We start from the raw sequence: 16,293 nt of genomic DNA on the forward strand, positions 1-16,293 counted from the left end.
TGTGTGTCTACATAAGAGGAAGATGCTAGACAAGGCCATTCTTCTCACAAAAGTTACATAGGTAGATCAGGATCAATAAGCTTCTTTTAGCAAGTTATAGCTGCTCAACACCCTTTCTTCAATGCACCACAGCGTTTACCTATAAATCCTAGATATTGTTGAATGACAGTTCTAAATTGTATAACAGCTTATTTCTGAAGTTTACTTACTATAGTCAGCTTCATTGGTTCACATTTCAATCCATTCTCTATGATATATTTAATAACGGTACTCTTTATAAATAGTTCTCTTTTAATACCAGATTAAATACTCCAGCAATTTGAGGATTAATGGGCAGTCCTCCAAATAACCTCTGGCAGAACTAAATGGCATTGATTCGTTGGCGGATGGCTTTGACACTAGAGAGGAGAGTTGAAAACCCAGAAGTTCATGCTGCAAAAGGCCAGAAGAAAGAGGGGCATTGCTACTTTATATTACACACTGACTAAACAGTCCCATCCCCTCAAATCTCCTGGCAGGTGTTGGAAGAGAGATATTAGTTTAATCACATTAGAGGAGATTATGAAGAAGCTTTAAAATCCTGAGCCTGGCATGTGGTATGAGCAGTGTTCAGAGAGCTTGCTCACAAGGGACTGGTTATCATAGACAATTGGAAAGAAAACAAAAAAACACCTTCCCTGGTAAGTACAGAGCAGAGGGATGGGCTATCTGTGGGTTGTGTGTGTGTGCGCGCATGTGTACATAGGTCAGATGTATATACTTACACTTTATCTTTATCACAGACAGAAGATGCCAGTGATCAACATCGAGGACCTGACAGAAAAGGACAAGCTGAAGATGGAGGTAGACCAACTCAAGAAGGAAGTGACATTGGAAAGAATGATGGTAAGTGGGTGACCTCTCAAATTCACTGGAAGAGACAACGTGGCAAACACTCAAACCTCCCAATTTTTGTAGCGTATACTGGAGCAGATCAGTGTATCTAAAAGTAAATTCTTAGTGGAAAACAGAATCAGAGTAGAAGAAAGGTAATAATTAAATTTGTTTCATGAGTTAGATTCTAAGCCCAAGTGTTAGAAAGCTATTTTTCCCTGTACAAGTGCGGCTCTTTGCCTGTTTTTGTATGACCACTGAGCTAAGAAATGTTTTATACCTTTATAGAAAGACTAAGAAGAAGAAAATAGGGGAAATTTTGAAACAAAGATGGTGTTTTACCTAAGCACTCAAATGAAACAAGGCACTGAGACATTTTGGTTTTGTTCTTATAAGTTGAGATATTCTTCATTTTATATAATATTTTGATGTTGTTTATGTATTTAGAAGTACAACCTCATACTCTCCAGCCCTGCCCTGGTGAGATGCAAATAAATACATTCTAGTCTTCCTTTGCAAATAAAGATGATTTCAGCCACAACAGCTCACTGGTTTTTCCTAAAATCATCTGATCGTTCTTGAGAATAGTAACCCAGAGTCTTGGCATTAAACAGAATAAAAAAGAAAAGGGAACAGAAAGCTTTCACCAAACAGTGACTGAATCTCAAAAAGTATAGAGATGTGTGTTAGGTAAGTTCACTTCATTTTAGAAAAGCAGAACAAAAACTTCTCCATGAATGATAATAGCATATCATTCTCATAAATATATACATATATATGTATATGTATATAAATATATATGTATTTATACATATTTATATATATGTATATATACATATAAATAAATATATATATAAACACACATACACACACACACACACATATATAATGTGAGTGTGTGTCTACATATGAATGTATATGCATCCTTATGAGAACTGAGTAAAAAGAGTTGATATTCTTGTTATGCATTGCTCAAAACTTACTTCTAAGCAAATACATTTAAGATTTTAGTTTTTTTATAATTGCCTCCAATTGTCATGCCACTCTTTCCACATAGATAAAACTTGTTTCGATATAAAGATAAACTCAAATCTTCAATCAGCACAATAGAACACAAAATAGACAGGCTAAAGTCCTTATTGTACTGATGAGTATCCTTTGGTCAGCAATGTGGGTATTTTCAGGTTTATTAGTCACCTTGGAGTTTTTATTTGGGGTAAACATGGCATACAGCACCACCACTCATCTCTTCTACTGTTCAGAATATTATTGCTTTTGCATGTTTAAACAGTATTATACTGTAAACCTTACTCTCTTCTCTGTCCTGTGTTATCTTCCCCCTCCTGTTTTTTTCTTCCTTTTTTTTCCTACCTCTTCCAATACAGATTTTTTTGCAGTAGATTCACACACACACACACACACACACACACACACACACACACACACACACACTCCTTGTATCAGTCTATTCTTGCAGCGGTAAGAGGTTAGAACAGATTGCACGCCTTTGCACAAGCAGTAAATCATTTTGAAGTTATTCCCTACAGTCCGGGGACTGTGCTCATCCAAGTCCAGGGCATGCGCCCTCGTTACCAGGTAGTTCCTTCTCAGTGTGTCCTTACATGGTAAAAACAGATGAAGGAAAGACTGTTGTGATGACCCTTCCATCTCAGTGCTAATGATGATCACGAGCTAACCCTCAGGGTGAAAGCAGCTGTCAAAGGCTTCATCTCCTGGTATCATTAGATTGGGACTATTTTTAAGGCTAGAATTTAAAGTGTACATATATATTTGTGCATGAATACGCATGTACATGAATGTGTATATGATATACAGTTTTATGGAAAAAATCACTAAATTATTTACAAAACTTACAAATTGGTCACTGCGTTGTCAAAAATACAGATCTACGTTTCTGTCATAAAAGGCATCAACTGAATATAAAATGAAGCTAAAAGCCATGAATAATTTGAACTCTTTTGAATACATACATGTGCATATTTCTTACATAGATACAGCACTGAAGCCTGGTTGTTTTCTAAATCATAATTATAAAGCTATAAATGAATGCCCACTTCAGCACACATCAGCTTACTGAGCATGAATTCAGCACAGGCTCTGTTCTAGATGCCTGGGCTATACTAACAAAATAGCCAAAGTCAGTGACCCCTTGGAGCATATGCCATACACTGTTATGAACAGCCACTGTGGTTGAATTTAAAGCTGTGTGTCTGTACTTCTGCGAATCTGACACTAAGAATGAGCCAGGAACTTAGCAAGTGTTCTCTCTCATAGATCTTCACACTGAACACATAGAAAGAGAAGGGAGACTTAACTTTGGAGAAATCCCTCACTTGTGTTTCCTTGAAAAAGCTAGAGGAAAAGCCCACTAGGAATTGTTAGCCTAAGGGCCAGCATCTATCCTCTGGAGACATTTAGAAGGGAATTGTGAGAATGATTTTTTTTCTACTCTGGAAAATACGTATGCACTGTCAGAAAGCAGATAGAATCGTCTTAAAAAGCTGCAACATAGAAATGTATTATAATAAATACATTTCTACCGTCTGCAGACTTCTGTTTTAAAACAAATGAGTTATCTCTGTCTCCTTTCTTTAAAGGTTTCCAAATGTTGTGAAGAAGTAAGAGATTATATTGAAGAAAGATCTGGAGAAGACCCTCTAGTGAAGGGGGTTCCAGAGGACAAAAATCCCTTCAAGGAGCTCAAAGGAGGCTGTGTAATTTCATAGGCAGGGGAGAAGTTTTCTTAGAATTCTAGAATTTTAATGATAATGCAAACTGTTCTCCTATATAATTAAACTTGTATATGTTGTTTAACTTTATAAACTTTAAATTTTAATAAAAATGAGCATGCAATAATATGTACACTCATGCCTTTCATGAAGTATTTCACATAAGGTTTAACAAATAATTAACTGTGATACTGATGAATCCTGCTTTAGAATCAGTGTATTCTTAATTGCCTGGGTAGTTTTATACTTATTTTCCTTTCAATATTAATAATACTATTCTTGAACTTTTAGAGTTAAACATACTTTATTCTCAATATTTCACTTGCTCACAGGAGTAGTGAAATCTATTGTTTTCATACACAGATGATCCATCTTGGCAAAAATTATATATATACATATATATTTGCATATTATATATATTGTACATTATATATAATATATATATTAATTCTTGAAACTTTATCAGTTGTTTCTTTTTTTCCTCACCCTAATCAATAAGGCTATTGTTAACATAGCCTCATGAACATTCTTACTAACTTCTATCTGTCACTAATGATGTAACTTTTTCCCAGAGTGCCAATTGGATTAAGAGTTCAGTCTGCGGTCACAGAACACAGTGAATTTAACCAACAACCGAATAGGTTAGGAGCACAGGGTTTGGAGACAGAGAAGTCTGCCTTTGTCATTTTCCTGCTTAACAGACTTTGGTTATTTCATGCTTCTTCCTAAAGCATAGTTCCTTCTCTATGAAGATGAAGATAATATTGGTTCTGGCTATAGCCAAAACACTCAGCATGTGTTGTCTGACACAGGGTGAGATGCAGTATCTGTTAGCTATGAACTATCAGTAACTGGAAAAAGAACTAGAAAGACACTTGCAAAATGTTATCCATTATAATCCTTTCCGTTTCATTCCTATAAAGGTCTCACTGGCACAGTGCATACCATACTGAGGGTGGGCCACAGGAACAAGAGTTGCAACCACCTTGTCTCTGCTTCTGTGAGACATGACAGGTGTAATTACACAAAGCAAAGCATTTTATTATCATCATCTCCTTATTGCTACCTCACATGGACAGTGAATTTTGAGTGCTTCAGTCATCAGAATACCACAAGAGAAAGTGACGGTCATCCTTTGGAGACAGAAAGCAAACTGTGTCTTATCTATTGGTTCTGGTGGACAGTCTGAATGTCAGATCTTCTACTAGATCACAGGAAATACTCAACCCAACCCAATTTTTCCCAAACAGGCAAACTATAGACTCAGGACGTTTGGCAGACATCTGAGGTCAGGGCTCAGGATCATGGACTGAGGATAGCTACGTCCTTTTCTGTGTGTCTTCATTTGAGAAATTTTATGTCATAAAGACTGCAGGGTAAATTATGCAATCTCATCAATTTTTCCTACAGAGAAATTACTTTTCTCTTATTTAGATGGACAAAAGCCCATCACCCCACCAACCCCAGCATTTCCACCCATCTTCCTCACTTTCTGTTCCTCCATGACAACATCACCACCCATTGTACTGCTACATATTATTATTTATAATTATGCATTATTTTCTCTCTCTAGAGTTTTTCCACCTGCAAGTTAGTGTTCCATATTTTTTTTCCTAAGGAAATGCAAATTCTTTATTAGGACATTCGGCAACAGACAAAGCATACTCTAAATGAATATCTCTAGTTTGTATCCTACAACTTGATACAGATGTTGAAGTCTGATGGTTCTAAGTTAAAACCTCAGCTCTTCCCTGTATTGAGAATTTTGGAAAAGCAAATCCAACTCTTTGAAATGTCATTTTGAAACGTATAGAATGAACCAAGGGTGATCTTTATTTGAGTTTTGTAATCTCTTAGCTCTTAGTCACATAGAAGGCTTAATAACATGCACTGTTGTAATTCCTGTAGAATTTCTGTACAGATAAGAATAGTTGTCAGGGTATCCTAATCTTCCCATTGAAATCTGGTCATGTGATTGTCGCACCTGAAATGTCTCCCCATTTCGTTTCAGCCCCTTGAAAGCTATCTTTTCTGAGACAATTTCTTTTACTCCGTCACGATCATATTTATTACCTCTGAAGTCATTTAATATTACTTTACTCTGAAATATAATTTTAGAGTCTTCAATTAAATACTATATATTATAATTTCCCCAAGTTTGTAACAGCCTAACCTAATGCAAATTGTTACTAGAATTAGACTGACCTCATTAATATTTAGTTCAACTAAGAGCACTTGACAAAAGCACATACTTGCCATATCTTTGTATTGGACAAGGCAGAATTCTTATGATAACTAGGTTAAGTTTTTTACTAGTACATATTGTTGCATTCTCAGTAAGGAAGAACTCAAAGGGAGAGAACAGCAGAGAAAGATATCCAGAAAGAAGGAAATGAATCTGATGTTGTCCCCCAGACAGCACAGCTGCAGCTGACAGTGACTTTGTTTTCTTTAAAAACTCTCATCTCAGAGCCAGGGGTTACTTGGTTCAGGAGAATTGGCTAATACAGTCAAAAGCAAAACAAAAAAAACAAAGAACAGCATACTCTCCTAAAATGTCTCACAATTTGGCTCTTCAACAAAGCCTGGTGACATGTTAGTAAGAATGAGTAATTATGGAACATACAACATGAATCACATACGCTTTGAGGTACAAGCATGTAGGTGAGTTCATAGTAAAAGGCGGAGAAGATGGAGAGTGAAGAGGAGGAAGAAGGATGAAGACTCGGAAGAGTAGCAGAAAGGGGAGGGGAAAATAGCAGTAGTTTTATTTGGATTGAGTTGATTTTAGTCAATTTTTTGAAAATTCTGATCTTAAGCTCCATCCATTCGAAGATATGTGAAAACTGGTTAACTTTAATAGTCAGAATTATCATCTGTGATAGGGTCTTAAAGTTTTACATGAACAATGTTGAGGAAGGAAACTGGTTGCTCTAGCAAGTTACAAATCGCTATGGAGGTGTTTAGAAGATCAGATTCCGGTCATTCTGTGACTTGAAGGCATCTATGTCTAAAACAGGAAGCTCATGCAAATGGCTAAACTTTAATGAGCATACAATTCTAGAGGTTTTCCTGGGGCCTGGAGGTGGTGGCGCATGCCTTTAATCCCAGTACTTGGGAGGCAGAGGTAGGCAGATTTCTGAGTTCGAGGCCAGCCTGGTCTACAGAGTGACTTCCAGGACAGCCAGGACTACACAGAGAAACCCAAAAAAAAACCAAAAAAAAAAAAAAAAAAGGAAGTTTTCCTGGGATTGCTCTTTTTTTAAATCAAAGTCCAATAAATATCAAATGAATCCAGAGTAAAACAAACATGTGCTAAAATACCTTTTTAAAATAATCTATCCAACTATCATTTGTTTTTATGATTCCAGAAGGCAGATTTTGGAATGTGACCTAGTTTATTTTTTTCTATAAAAGAGAAGCAGAAAAAAATGTGGTTTTTATTCTTTTAATTTTTATTTTTTTTAACACACATGATAACATAAGGTCAGAATACTGTTTCAAGTATTCAAGTTAGCATTTTTTTTTACTACAACATAATTTCTTTTGGTGTTTTTACAAAGAACTTCCTTTGCATGATTTTTAGCAATAAACTTGATAAATTGGAAAAATAATTTTGAAGAAAATGGAAAATTTTTTAAATTTAATTTCAAGATCATGTATTTTTTGTAGTTTAAATGTGCAAATGGTTGCTTTTCTGTCTGTGTGTGTGGCTGTGTATGTGTGAGAGAATGTGTGTGTGTGTGTGTGTGTGTGTGTGTGTGTGTGTAGTGTGTAGTATATGTTTTTTTGTAAAAGTATGTAGAGACCAGACATCAACACCAGGCATCTACTATTCATCTTCACTGTATTTTGATATTTTATTGAGATAGTTTTTTGATAGTTTGTACATGTATGTAGTACGTTCTGATTACTTTATCCACACACTACCTCATTTCTTTCTCATGTTACTGACACTCAACTCCCAAGTCCCTTTTCAAATTCAAGTCATTTTGTTTCTTTTTGTGACCCATGGACTTTAATCAGGGCCATCTGTCAGCTCACAAGTATGGACTGTGACCTGAAGCCTCGAGGGATTACCAGTGGGGAGAGAACTGAAATAGTAACTATCTTCCCCAAATCGATCAGTAGCCAATAGTTCCCCAGTAGCGTTCCTGAAGCCACTCCCCCATCCATGTTAGACAACCAACAGACTCATTCTTGTGTAGCCTCAGTACAGAAATCAGCACCTACTGTAAGTTTATTATTGCGCCCGACCAAAAGTTGATGTTTGCAGCCATCCCCCCATTACATTCCTTTCACACCACATTGTCCACACTTCCCATGCCTTTGAGAGGACAGCATAGATGTCTTTCTTAGGACTAAGAAGTTAGGCTTCACTTATTTTCAAATTCTTGAGCAGCCATGAGTCTTTGCATTCACTGTCATTCACTGGAAAGTAGATCATCTGATCAAGACTGAGAGTAGCATTTGCCTATGAATATAAATGTCTTTTTTTTGGGGGGAAGGCTGTTTGACTGTAGACCAGTTTAGCTAAGTAATATTATTAAGTTACCCTCAAAGACTATGACCTTGCCAACGACAACAGTTTTGTTAAAACAGATTTATACTACCTAGAACGATTTTCCTCTTGTGGAGACAGCCTTCAGTACAAGCACTTGGTCACTCCCCAATGCTGGTACCACTACTGCACAAACGTACATCAACCTCAAAACACTGGCACTACTATGGCACAAACGTACATCAACCTCACAACACTGGTACCACTAATCCACTACCGCACAAGCATACATCCACTTCGCTTTTTTGGGATGGATTCTTAAACAGAACCCAGAACTCCTCAACTGGCTAGACTTACTATTTGGCCAGGAAGCTCCACCATCAGCTTGTCCCAATCCTCAACTTGTAGCCCTGGATTATTAACAAGCTCCACTACTTTACAAGCTTATTAGGGATCTGAAGTGAAGTCCTCAGGTTTTGAGGGGCAGACACTTTCACCAGTAGCATCATCTCCCTACCATTTTTCTTCATTTATTAAGAAGATTACTATAGATTTTGGCCAGAAGGCTGTGAGATGCTTAACAAAAGTCTATTCTGTCTACACCTGTAGTTTCCTTATGGTATGACTTAAATATCATGGTCAAACTACCCTGTAAATAGTCTTCTCATGGAATAATGCACGGTATAAAGTTGTAGCCACAGTTGAATCAGCCAGTACAAACTTAATTCTTTTTTGACAAAATATACTTTTTAAAAGTTTACTTACTCTGAGTGCTGTATAGGTGATTCAGTTCTTGCTTAGCATGTATGAAACACTGAGTCCTCAGAACAAGAGCAGTAGCAGGAACAGAAAGAAAAGCATTAAAGCAAATGGAACGCCTTTAGAACACTGGTGATAGAGCGTCTGTACAAGGAGACTTGAGAAGCCGCTCACTGGGAATCCTCTCTGGAAGGGGAACTCAGGACTTAAAAGTTAGGTACCTATAGATCCCTCCAGTATTTTTTAAAGTTACATAATCATTTTACCACCCAAAACCAAATAACAACAAATCATTTTCATATTTTATTCAAAAAGATATGCAGCGAATTTTCTGAGAATGAAAGCAAAAACAGAGGTTAATACATAAATTTTAAGTCTCATATGCTGAGGAAAATCCTCATGAATCAATATAGATTTACAAATATGTATCCCTGCATGCAACTAGCGGATTAACAAGAAGAGATTTACCAGTCAAATTAGTCTATCATTTAAGGCAGACATAGGTACCTTAATTTTCTTTGCCAATGTACTTAATTTTGGTATAGGATCTTTTTACTTTAGCCCACATACAACTAAGTTTCTTTCAGTAGCTTACTTAAGCTATTTTTAGCCAACTTTTTAAAGTTAAGAAACAGGGAATTTAAAACGAGTGGGCTCTTCAGACAGATGTGAGTTTGTCTTGACAGTTCACTAACAAGCCAAACTTCGCCAGACAGTCTAACTCTAAACCTGCAAGATTCTGGTATTTCAAATACAGAAAGTGGAGTGCCTAAACACATCCTTTGTGAAAAGGATTGAGCATATTTAGATACTCTTAGAGACACCACAAACCCCAGCAGCTCACTCCCTTCCCTGACTTCATAATTTTAAAATTGGAAAACAAAACTTACATAACTTGAAGTGACTTTCTCTATGATGGTTCGGGGAAGAGTTGGAAGGACTACCAAACAGCACTCATTAAATAGCCCATTGTCCTTTTCATCTTAATATATTCAGTGAGGACAGTCAGCAGAGCCTGGTGAGAAACTGCACAAAGCTTGTGCTTACTAAACAATGATGGTATCTAAGGTCGGGTACCCTGAAATATTCAGTTAATGGCTCCACTCTTCTTCCAAATTTAACTGTGAGTTGGGAGGTTGTCTCTGGGAAGAATGGAGAGTGCTGTACTGCAAGGGCAGGTTTCCTATATAGACATTATATTTTACATCTCGTCTTTGAGCACTATTACCAAGGGAACCATTGAAGGTTGACATTGCCTGCTTAAATATTTCCCAGTAGACACTTTCTAGATGATCCAAGGCTGCACTCTGTGAACCATACCTCCCAGAATGTAGGGAAAGCTCTTCTAAGTGACTCTGCTGCTTATATCCAGGAAAGGAAGCCCGCCAGGAATTCAAAACTTTAAAAAGTTAGAAAACTGCCCCTTCAGATAGAGGATAATTCCCAAGCCTTGTGAGGATGGAAGAAACTGTAGGAGGAGGTTTTGAGGCTCTGTTTTGAGGACTTCTCTTGTGGTGTCCTCTTATCCTCCCAGAGTTACAAAACGTCTTCCTTCCCCAAAAGTGAAAACTCTATTATTGAGAATGCAGATGACCATTTAACGACAGGAAACACCCGCATCTCAAACCACTTCTTTCCTCCAAACATATTTGTGTGAAAGGCCTTTTGAGCTTTTAGGAAACCCCGTGGAATGTGTCAACACAATTCTAGTGTATACTTCTGAGACCTAGATAGGTCCCACATTACTCTTCTCTGCCCCCCGACCCCCCTCCAAATATCCACTTTTCCCCACTACGTATATGGAAAAGTTATATGCTGTGTATTTTTAAAACTTGGAGAGATGAAGGACCGTTAGTTATTTCCTGCTGAGTAGTGTCCTTTTCCTGGCTTTAAACAAAACCCGGATGTAAGTTGGACACACACACACACACACTAAAGGAACAAAAGTAAAACTTTTGTCTCCAGCCCAGCAACTCCCCCGGGCGTGGCAAGGGTCCTACGCCAGCCCTGCCCAGTGTTGAGACCTGGTCCAGCAGGGTCTGCAGCCTGCCCAGAGCAGCCAGGAGGATGTCTCATACTTAACCCTCAGCAGGCTGCCTGGCTACAGGGCTGGTAGGGCCTGGAGAAGCCGTCCTGAGGTTGCTTGGAGTCTGGGAAAGGCCATCGGGAGCAGGCTTGGGCAGGAAGCCGAGCCCCCGGGGAGCTGGGAGCTGCGGTTCGGTGTCCAGCCAGTCACGTCCTGCGTAAGGGGGGGGGGGTAGCCTGGACCCGCGGATATTTGGGGAAGCGTCCCAGTTCTAGGCGCTTCCAGTGACTCCCTTGCACAAGTGACTTCTGGGCCCAGTTCTGGGGCAAAGATGCCTGCCCTTCACATCGAAGATCTGCCGGAAAAGGAAAAGCTGAAGATGGAGGTTGAGCAACTTCGCAAAGAAGTGAAGTTGCAGAGACAACAGGTAAGGTGACTGGCTATTCCAGAATTCCCTCTCAGAAATGCACCAAGGTCAGGATTAAACGATGGTGGTGGTGGTGGGGAAATCTTTCTGGGAGCTTCTCATTAAGGGGGCTCTGATTGAGGCTGGCAGCTGCTAGATGATGTGGGGAAATCGCCAAAGGTGAGAAGAGCCAGAAACTAAGAAGGAATATAAAGCCAAAAGTGATTAAGACAGAGTCCTACACAGGAGAGACAAACAAATCCCGAAAAGGGCAGCTAGCTTCCATTATGGAAAGGATGATGCATGAGAGAGTTTTTCTAATACCACATCTTAAAATCTCCCAACAACTTTAGCTGAGTCCACTGGGACTTGAGAACAAACTGCCAGAGTTTCTGTTCTTTGCAAATTGTATGCAGTTTCCAATTTGTCTTGTAAATGTGTAAAATGTTTCCTGTATTTACTTATAAACATGCAACTCTATTTATACTGTATGGCATATGGCTGCAAACTAAAATAACTAATTAATTAATTAATTAATTAATTATTAATTACATACTGGGTGTGGTGGTGCATGCCTATAACTCTCGGTCACTTAAGAGGTGGAGACAGAAGGGTCAGGAGTTCCAGGCCACCCTGACCAGTCAATGAGAAAATACTAAGAAGTCTTCACTGAAACTCCATGGAAAACTTGGAATTTTTACTTCTTTTTTTTTCCCCTGGGAGTAGGAGCCTTCATTACATTAATCTTCTTTTGCCACTCTCTCAAGCAACCTGTAGTTTAGAAAAAGGCTTTTGGATACTTTGTTCACTTTGAAGAGAAGGATTCTTTTCTCCAGAGCAAGAAAAATTTGGACTGATGTTACTTTATTATTATTATTATTATTATTATTATTACTTTTACTTTATTGCAGTCCTGTCTTTACCCCATCCCTGTTGGTCTGCCCTCCTCCCACAGTTCCACATCTCATCCCCCCAAACAGCCAGGCCTTCCTACTCCCTGGGACCTCAAGTCTCTTGGGGGTTAGGCAATCCTCTCTCACTGAGGCCAGATCAGGCAGTCCTCTACATGTATATGTGTCGGGGCAGGGGTGGGGATGGGGGGCTCGTACCAACTAGTATAGCTCAGTATCTGAGAGATCTCAGGGGTCCTCATTAGCTGAGACAGCTGGTGTTCCTATGAGGTCGCCCTCCTCAGCTTCTTCCAGCCTTTCCCTATGGACTGACGTTATCTTTAATAGTTTGGGTTACTAGGGCTCAAACTCCGGTCACTGAGTATGTGGTCACCTCTGAGCCACACCCAGGGCTCTTTGACTTTTACCTTCTATTCATACTTTAATATTTGAAAAAAAATTGAAGGAATAGAAATGATACAACAGGCTCCAAACACATTCATGATAAGACTTAATACTCCTCATTGGTTACTGGGAAATGCTGTAAGTTTTTGAGTTTTTCATTTTTATGCATTTTCCCCTCTAATGTAGCCCTTTGCGTCATACAAATTCATACTCTTCCTAGTTTTTGCAGTGGAATATCCTATTTTTTCCTGTAACTTTAAGAAGTCATGTGATTAGAGGAATAAGCCAGCTGATAGGACCAGAGGATAATGTTGTTTCTTGGGGGGGGGGCTGTTTTGGCTGATGACAAAGCCCGGAGTTTGGCCAGTGTCAGCCAGAGGGATTGCACATTAAACAGCATGGTGTATGGTATGTGCTGAAATAATACTTCGCCTTTGCAAAGCTGGAATGTCTGAATATTTGGCATCATTGTGTAGAATTCACAGGGTAAAGGAAAGGACAAGTTCCAAAGTGGACATCAGGCAGCCTTCTGGGTGTGTCAATGTAAAAATCAAGCATCCTTGTTTATAGTTTTCCCATGAGCCACCGAAGCCCTGGAGTACACCTTACATCACAGGTTTCCCAAAAACGCTAGGTGTCGGATAGGAAGACAGAAAGATTCAGAGTGATTCTTCCTGGACACAAAGAGGATCATGGACTTCCTTACCGTCCCCAGACATTTTATTTTCGGTATGAAGTCTAGAGGGTTACAAGCACTGTGGTGTTTGGATTCCACTCAACCCCTCACTTGTAAAAAGAAAAATCCCTCAGTTCCAGAGAAGATAACCAGTTCCTCACTTAAAGCCACCGAGAACCATAAGGCATGTACTTCAGTAGTTTGCCCCACCCCCACTCCCTGCACCCTCCAGGTCAGGCTGTCAATCCTTTGTTAACACCTGAGCTCTGTGCTCTGCTCACAGCATGCAGACAATTACACAGGTTATGTCTGGCTGCAGCTAATTAATTGTTGGTCAGATGTGTCCTCTCAGTCATAGAAGGAGCAATTACCCACTTTTGGAGATTACGGATCTTTTCAGAACCCCAGTGAAAGAGCCTCTGTAAGGAGAGTGGGGACTTGAATGGTACCCAGGTGTTTCACTGGAACAGCAGACTCTGGATTTTAACACTTGCTTATCAGCACCGCACTGAGAACTCCCTTAGAACATACACACTATAAATGCCAGCAATAGTTAGATTCTTGGAATGATAGTATGTATTATCACATTTGAATTCCTGTAACTGTTTGACCTAGTTTTAAATTTTGGGTCAGTGGATTCTACACACTGCCATGCAAACAGTACTTTCATGTACAGGAAGGAAATAATGAAGCAATGAGATTCTAATTTCTGTTTATATTTGAATGTCACTTTTTAATTACCAGTTTATGTTTCATAATTATGCAAAATGTGTTAACACTGTGGTATCTGTGTGTGTTTATAAATAACAGTGCGTCTTCGGAGATACATATGGAATCATGTTTAGAGAGGTTCCCTCAAAGGCTATGTTTCATCAGTCTCATCAACTTTTACTTCAAACATACTACTTGCAAAACAGACCCTTATGAAGACACTCAGCCTTGCTTTTCACTTCCAATTTTTTCTCTTTAAAACAAACAAACAAACAAACAAACAAACCAAAAAACCTTAAATCTGCAACTTGGCCCTCAAAGATACTTTCTAGAGAGATGATTCAATCCTGTCCCATGAGAAGAAAGTTGAAGCAGATTCCCTAAACTCCAGAGTCTCGGGTTACCCTGCTAAGCCTCTAGGGAAGCTTGTTTCATTCAAATCAAAGGAATTTTGAGGCACGACTCAGAGTGGGGTGGATAGACAGATCTAACATCCCTTGTCAGCCTTTCCTTGCCGCTTCTATGGATGTCACTGTGACTTCATGGAGCTCTGGAGTATGGCATGCTCCCTTCTGTAAGACATGTGGTGGGACACAACCCCTGACACCTGGGACTGCCTAATAGCTGCCTGTTACGCAGAGAATTTGAACTTGGTAGATTTGTTATATTTGCATTTTATAGAGAAAGGAAATCATGGGACAAGCATGAATAAGAAAACTTTATGGGTGAACTATTAATACAATGACTTTGAAACATTTGTTTCTTGAACAATGTTTTTCTTGTAGATTATGCGACATATGTAAATAGAATAGAATAACGATCTTAGAGTAAGAAGGTATATTTTTTAAAGTATGGTTTATGAAACTGTATGAATCTCACAAAAAAAAACAGTGGCAATGTTCAATTTCCTGGACATAATTTATTTCTTTTGATCTCCTTCCTCTATATTCCAGGTGTCTAAATGTTCTGAGGAAATAAAGAACTACATTGAAGAACGTTCTGGAGAGGATCCTCTGGTAAAGGGAATTCCAGAAGACAAGAATCCCTTCAAAGAGAAGGGCAGCTGTGTCATTTCCTAAGTAACTCTGGGGGAGGGAAACTCTGTTCTCAGTTGGGACAGATTCTTCTTTTGTTTCATTTTTACCAAATGAAGCCAAAGTGTGTGTTGAAGAATTGAGAAAAATGAAATCGAGAAAAAGACTGTCATATAAACATTCTCCAACTAGTTTATTATGAAACATATCTGCTTCTCACCATGGCTCCCCACACCCCCTCAGAGGAGAGCATCTGAAGGCATGTCTCCCCCTTTCAGTATACTGCTTGCTGTCTCCAATAAAGTTTTATCTTGGAAGAATCAGTGGTGATGACTTAAGACAATACTTTTCATTCATTAACTCTCGAGTTTCCTTCTAAACTCTGTCTAGTGTTTGGGTATTTATATCTTAAGATTAGGAATATAATGACATGTTTTCCAATCCAACTCTCCCTGATTCATGTGTTTACAATGCCGAATTCTGACTTATGGAATGTGTTTGATCTAACTTCAACTATTAGGGAACCCAGCGGGTAGAATCCCTAATGACATTAACAGGAGTCAGGCGGTGAGTCAGGAACTTTGCCAAACCAAGTCTACATTAGCACTTCCCTGGTTTGTGATGATTTAGTTCAAAATATCCCTGCAGCGGTGTCCTTGAGAATGGTATAAGTCTGTGAACTGGAAAAGAGAACCCTCATCTCCGAAGTGCTTAGGTAGCCAAGCCTGGATGCCAGGGCCAGCTTTTGTTGACCTAGAAATGAATTTTTTGTTCTCTCCAGGTCTGAGGATGGCTCCTCTCTAGTCCTGTGGCCTCTGGGAAGATGTTTGAATATTTTTGAGCCCACTCCAAAAGCCCATTGTAGGCACAGTTAAGCATGCCTCCCTCCTCTTCCTCCCTCCTCCTCCTCTTCCTCCTCCTCTTCCTCCTCCTCTTCCTCCTCCTCTTCCTCCTCCTCTTCCTCTTCCTCCTCTTCCTCCTCCTTCTTCTCCATCTCCTTTCTCCTCCTCCTTCTCTTCCCTTGTCTTCTTTTATCGCCTCCAAAAGCTACCGTGAATTTTGACTAATTTTAAAAGATCATTGGAATGTTTTCCTGTCATTGTGGAAGCTCACCATGTCCTCTGTTCCTCCTCCATTGTTGCTGTACATTACAAGCCCCCCCTTCCAATCAAGGCTCCACTTTCTGTGATGAGGTAACCTTCTGTAGTTTTAGGCAGGATGTAGAACAGCCCAGATACAATTCCTGATGAAGTCCTCTATGA

The 16,293-nt window shown here is 39.2% G+C and overlaps 2 protein-coding genes across 2 annotated transcripts; both read left to right on the top strand.

Moving 5' to 3' along the window:
- The first annotated feature begins 547 nt into the window (after positions 1-547).
- On the top strand, positions 548-3,912 carry Gngt1 (G protein subunit gamma transducin 1). Its single transcript, XM_028779177.1, has 3 exons — positions 548-680; positions 783-885; positions 3,492-3,912. Exons 2-3 carry the CDS (start codon positions 790-792, stop codon positions 3,618-3,620), a joined length of 225 nt encoding a protein of 74 aa, XP_028635010.1. The 5' UTR covers positions 548-680; positions 783-789; the 3' UTR covers positions 3,621-3,912.
- Positions 3,913-10,844: 6,932 nt separating this feature from the next.
- On the top strand, positions 10,845-15,354 carry Gng11 (G protein subunit gamma 11). Its single transcript, XM_028779169.1, has 2 exons — positions 10,845-11,336; positions 14,951-15,354. Exons 1-2 carry the CDS (start codon positions 11,241-11,243, stop codon positions 15,074-15,076), a joined length of 222 nt encoding a protein of 73 aa, XP_028635002.1. The 5' UTR covers positions 10,845-11,240; the 3' UTR covers positions 15,077-15,354.
- Positions 15,355-16,293: the final 939 nt, after the last annotated feature.

Source organism: Grammomys surdaster, unplaced genomic scaffold, assembly GCF_004785775.1.
Source record: "Grammomys surdaster isolate TR1022 unplaced genomic scaffold, NIH_TR_1.0 345, whole genome shotgun sequence".
NCBI classification, from domain to species: domain Eukaryota; kingdom Metazoa; phylum Chordata; class Mammalia; order Rodentia; family Muridae; genus Grammomys; species Grammomys surdaster.

Excerpts from the sequence above, each read along its gene's own strand:
- Gng11 (XM_028779169.1), top strand. The coding sequence starts at position 11,241 with ATGCCTGCCCTTCACATCGAAGATCTGCCGGAAAAGGAAAAGCTGAAG. Across the intron at positions 11,337-14,950 it reads TGAAGTTGCAGAGACAACAG|GTGTCTAAATGTTCTGAGGA; the intron begins GTAAGGTGACTG and ends TCTATATTCCAG.
- Gngt1 (XM_028779177.1), top strand. The coding sequence starts at position 790 with ATGCCAGTGATCAACATCGAGGACCTGACAGAAAAGGACAAGCTGAAG. Across the intron at positions 886-3,491 it reads TGACATTGGAAAGAATGATG|GTTTCCAAATGTTGTGAAGA; the intron begins GTAAGTGGGTGA and ends CTTTCTTTAAAG.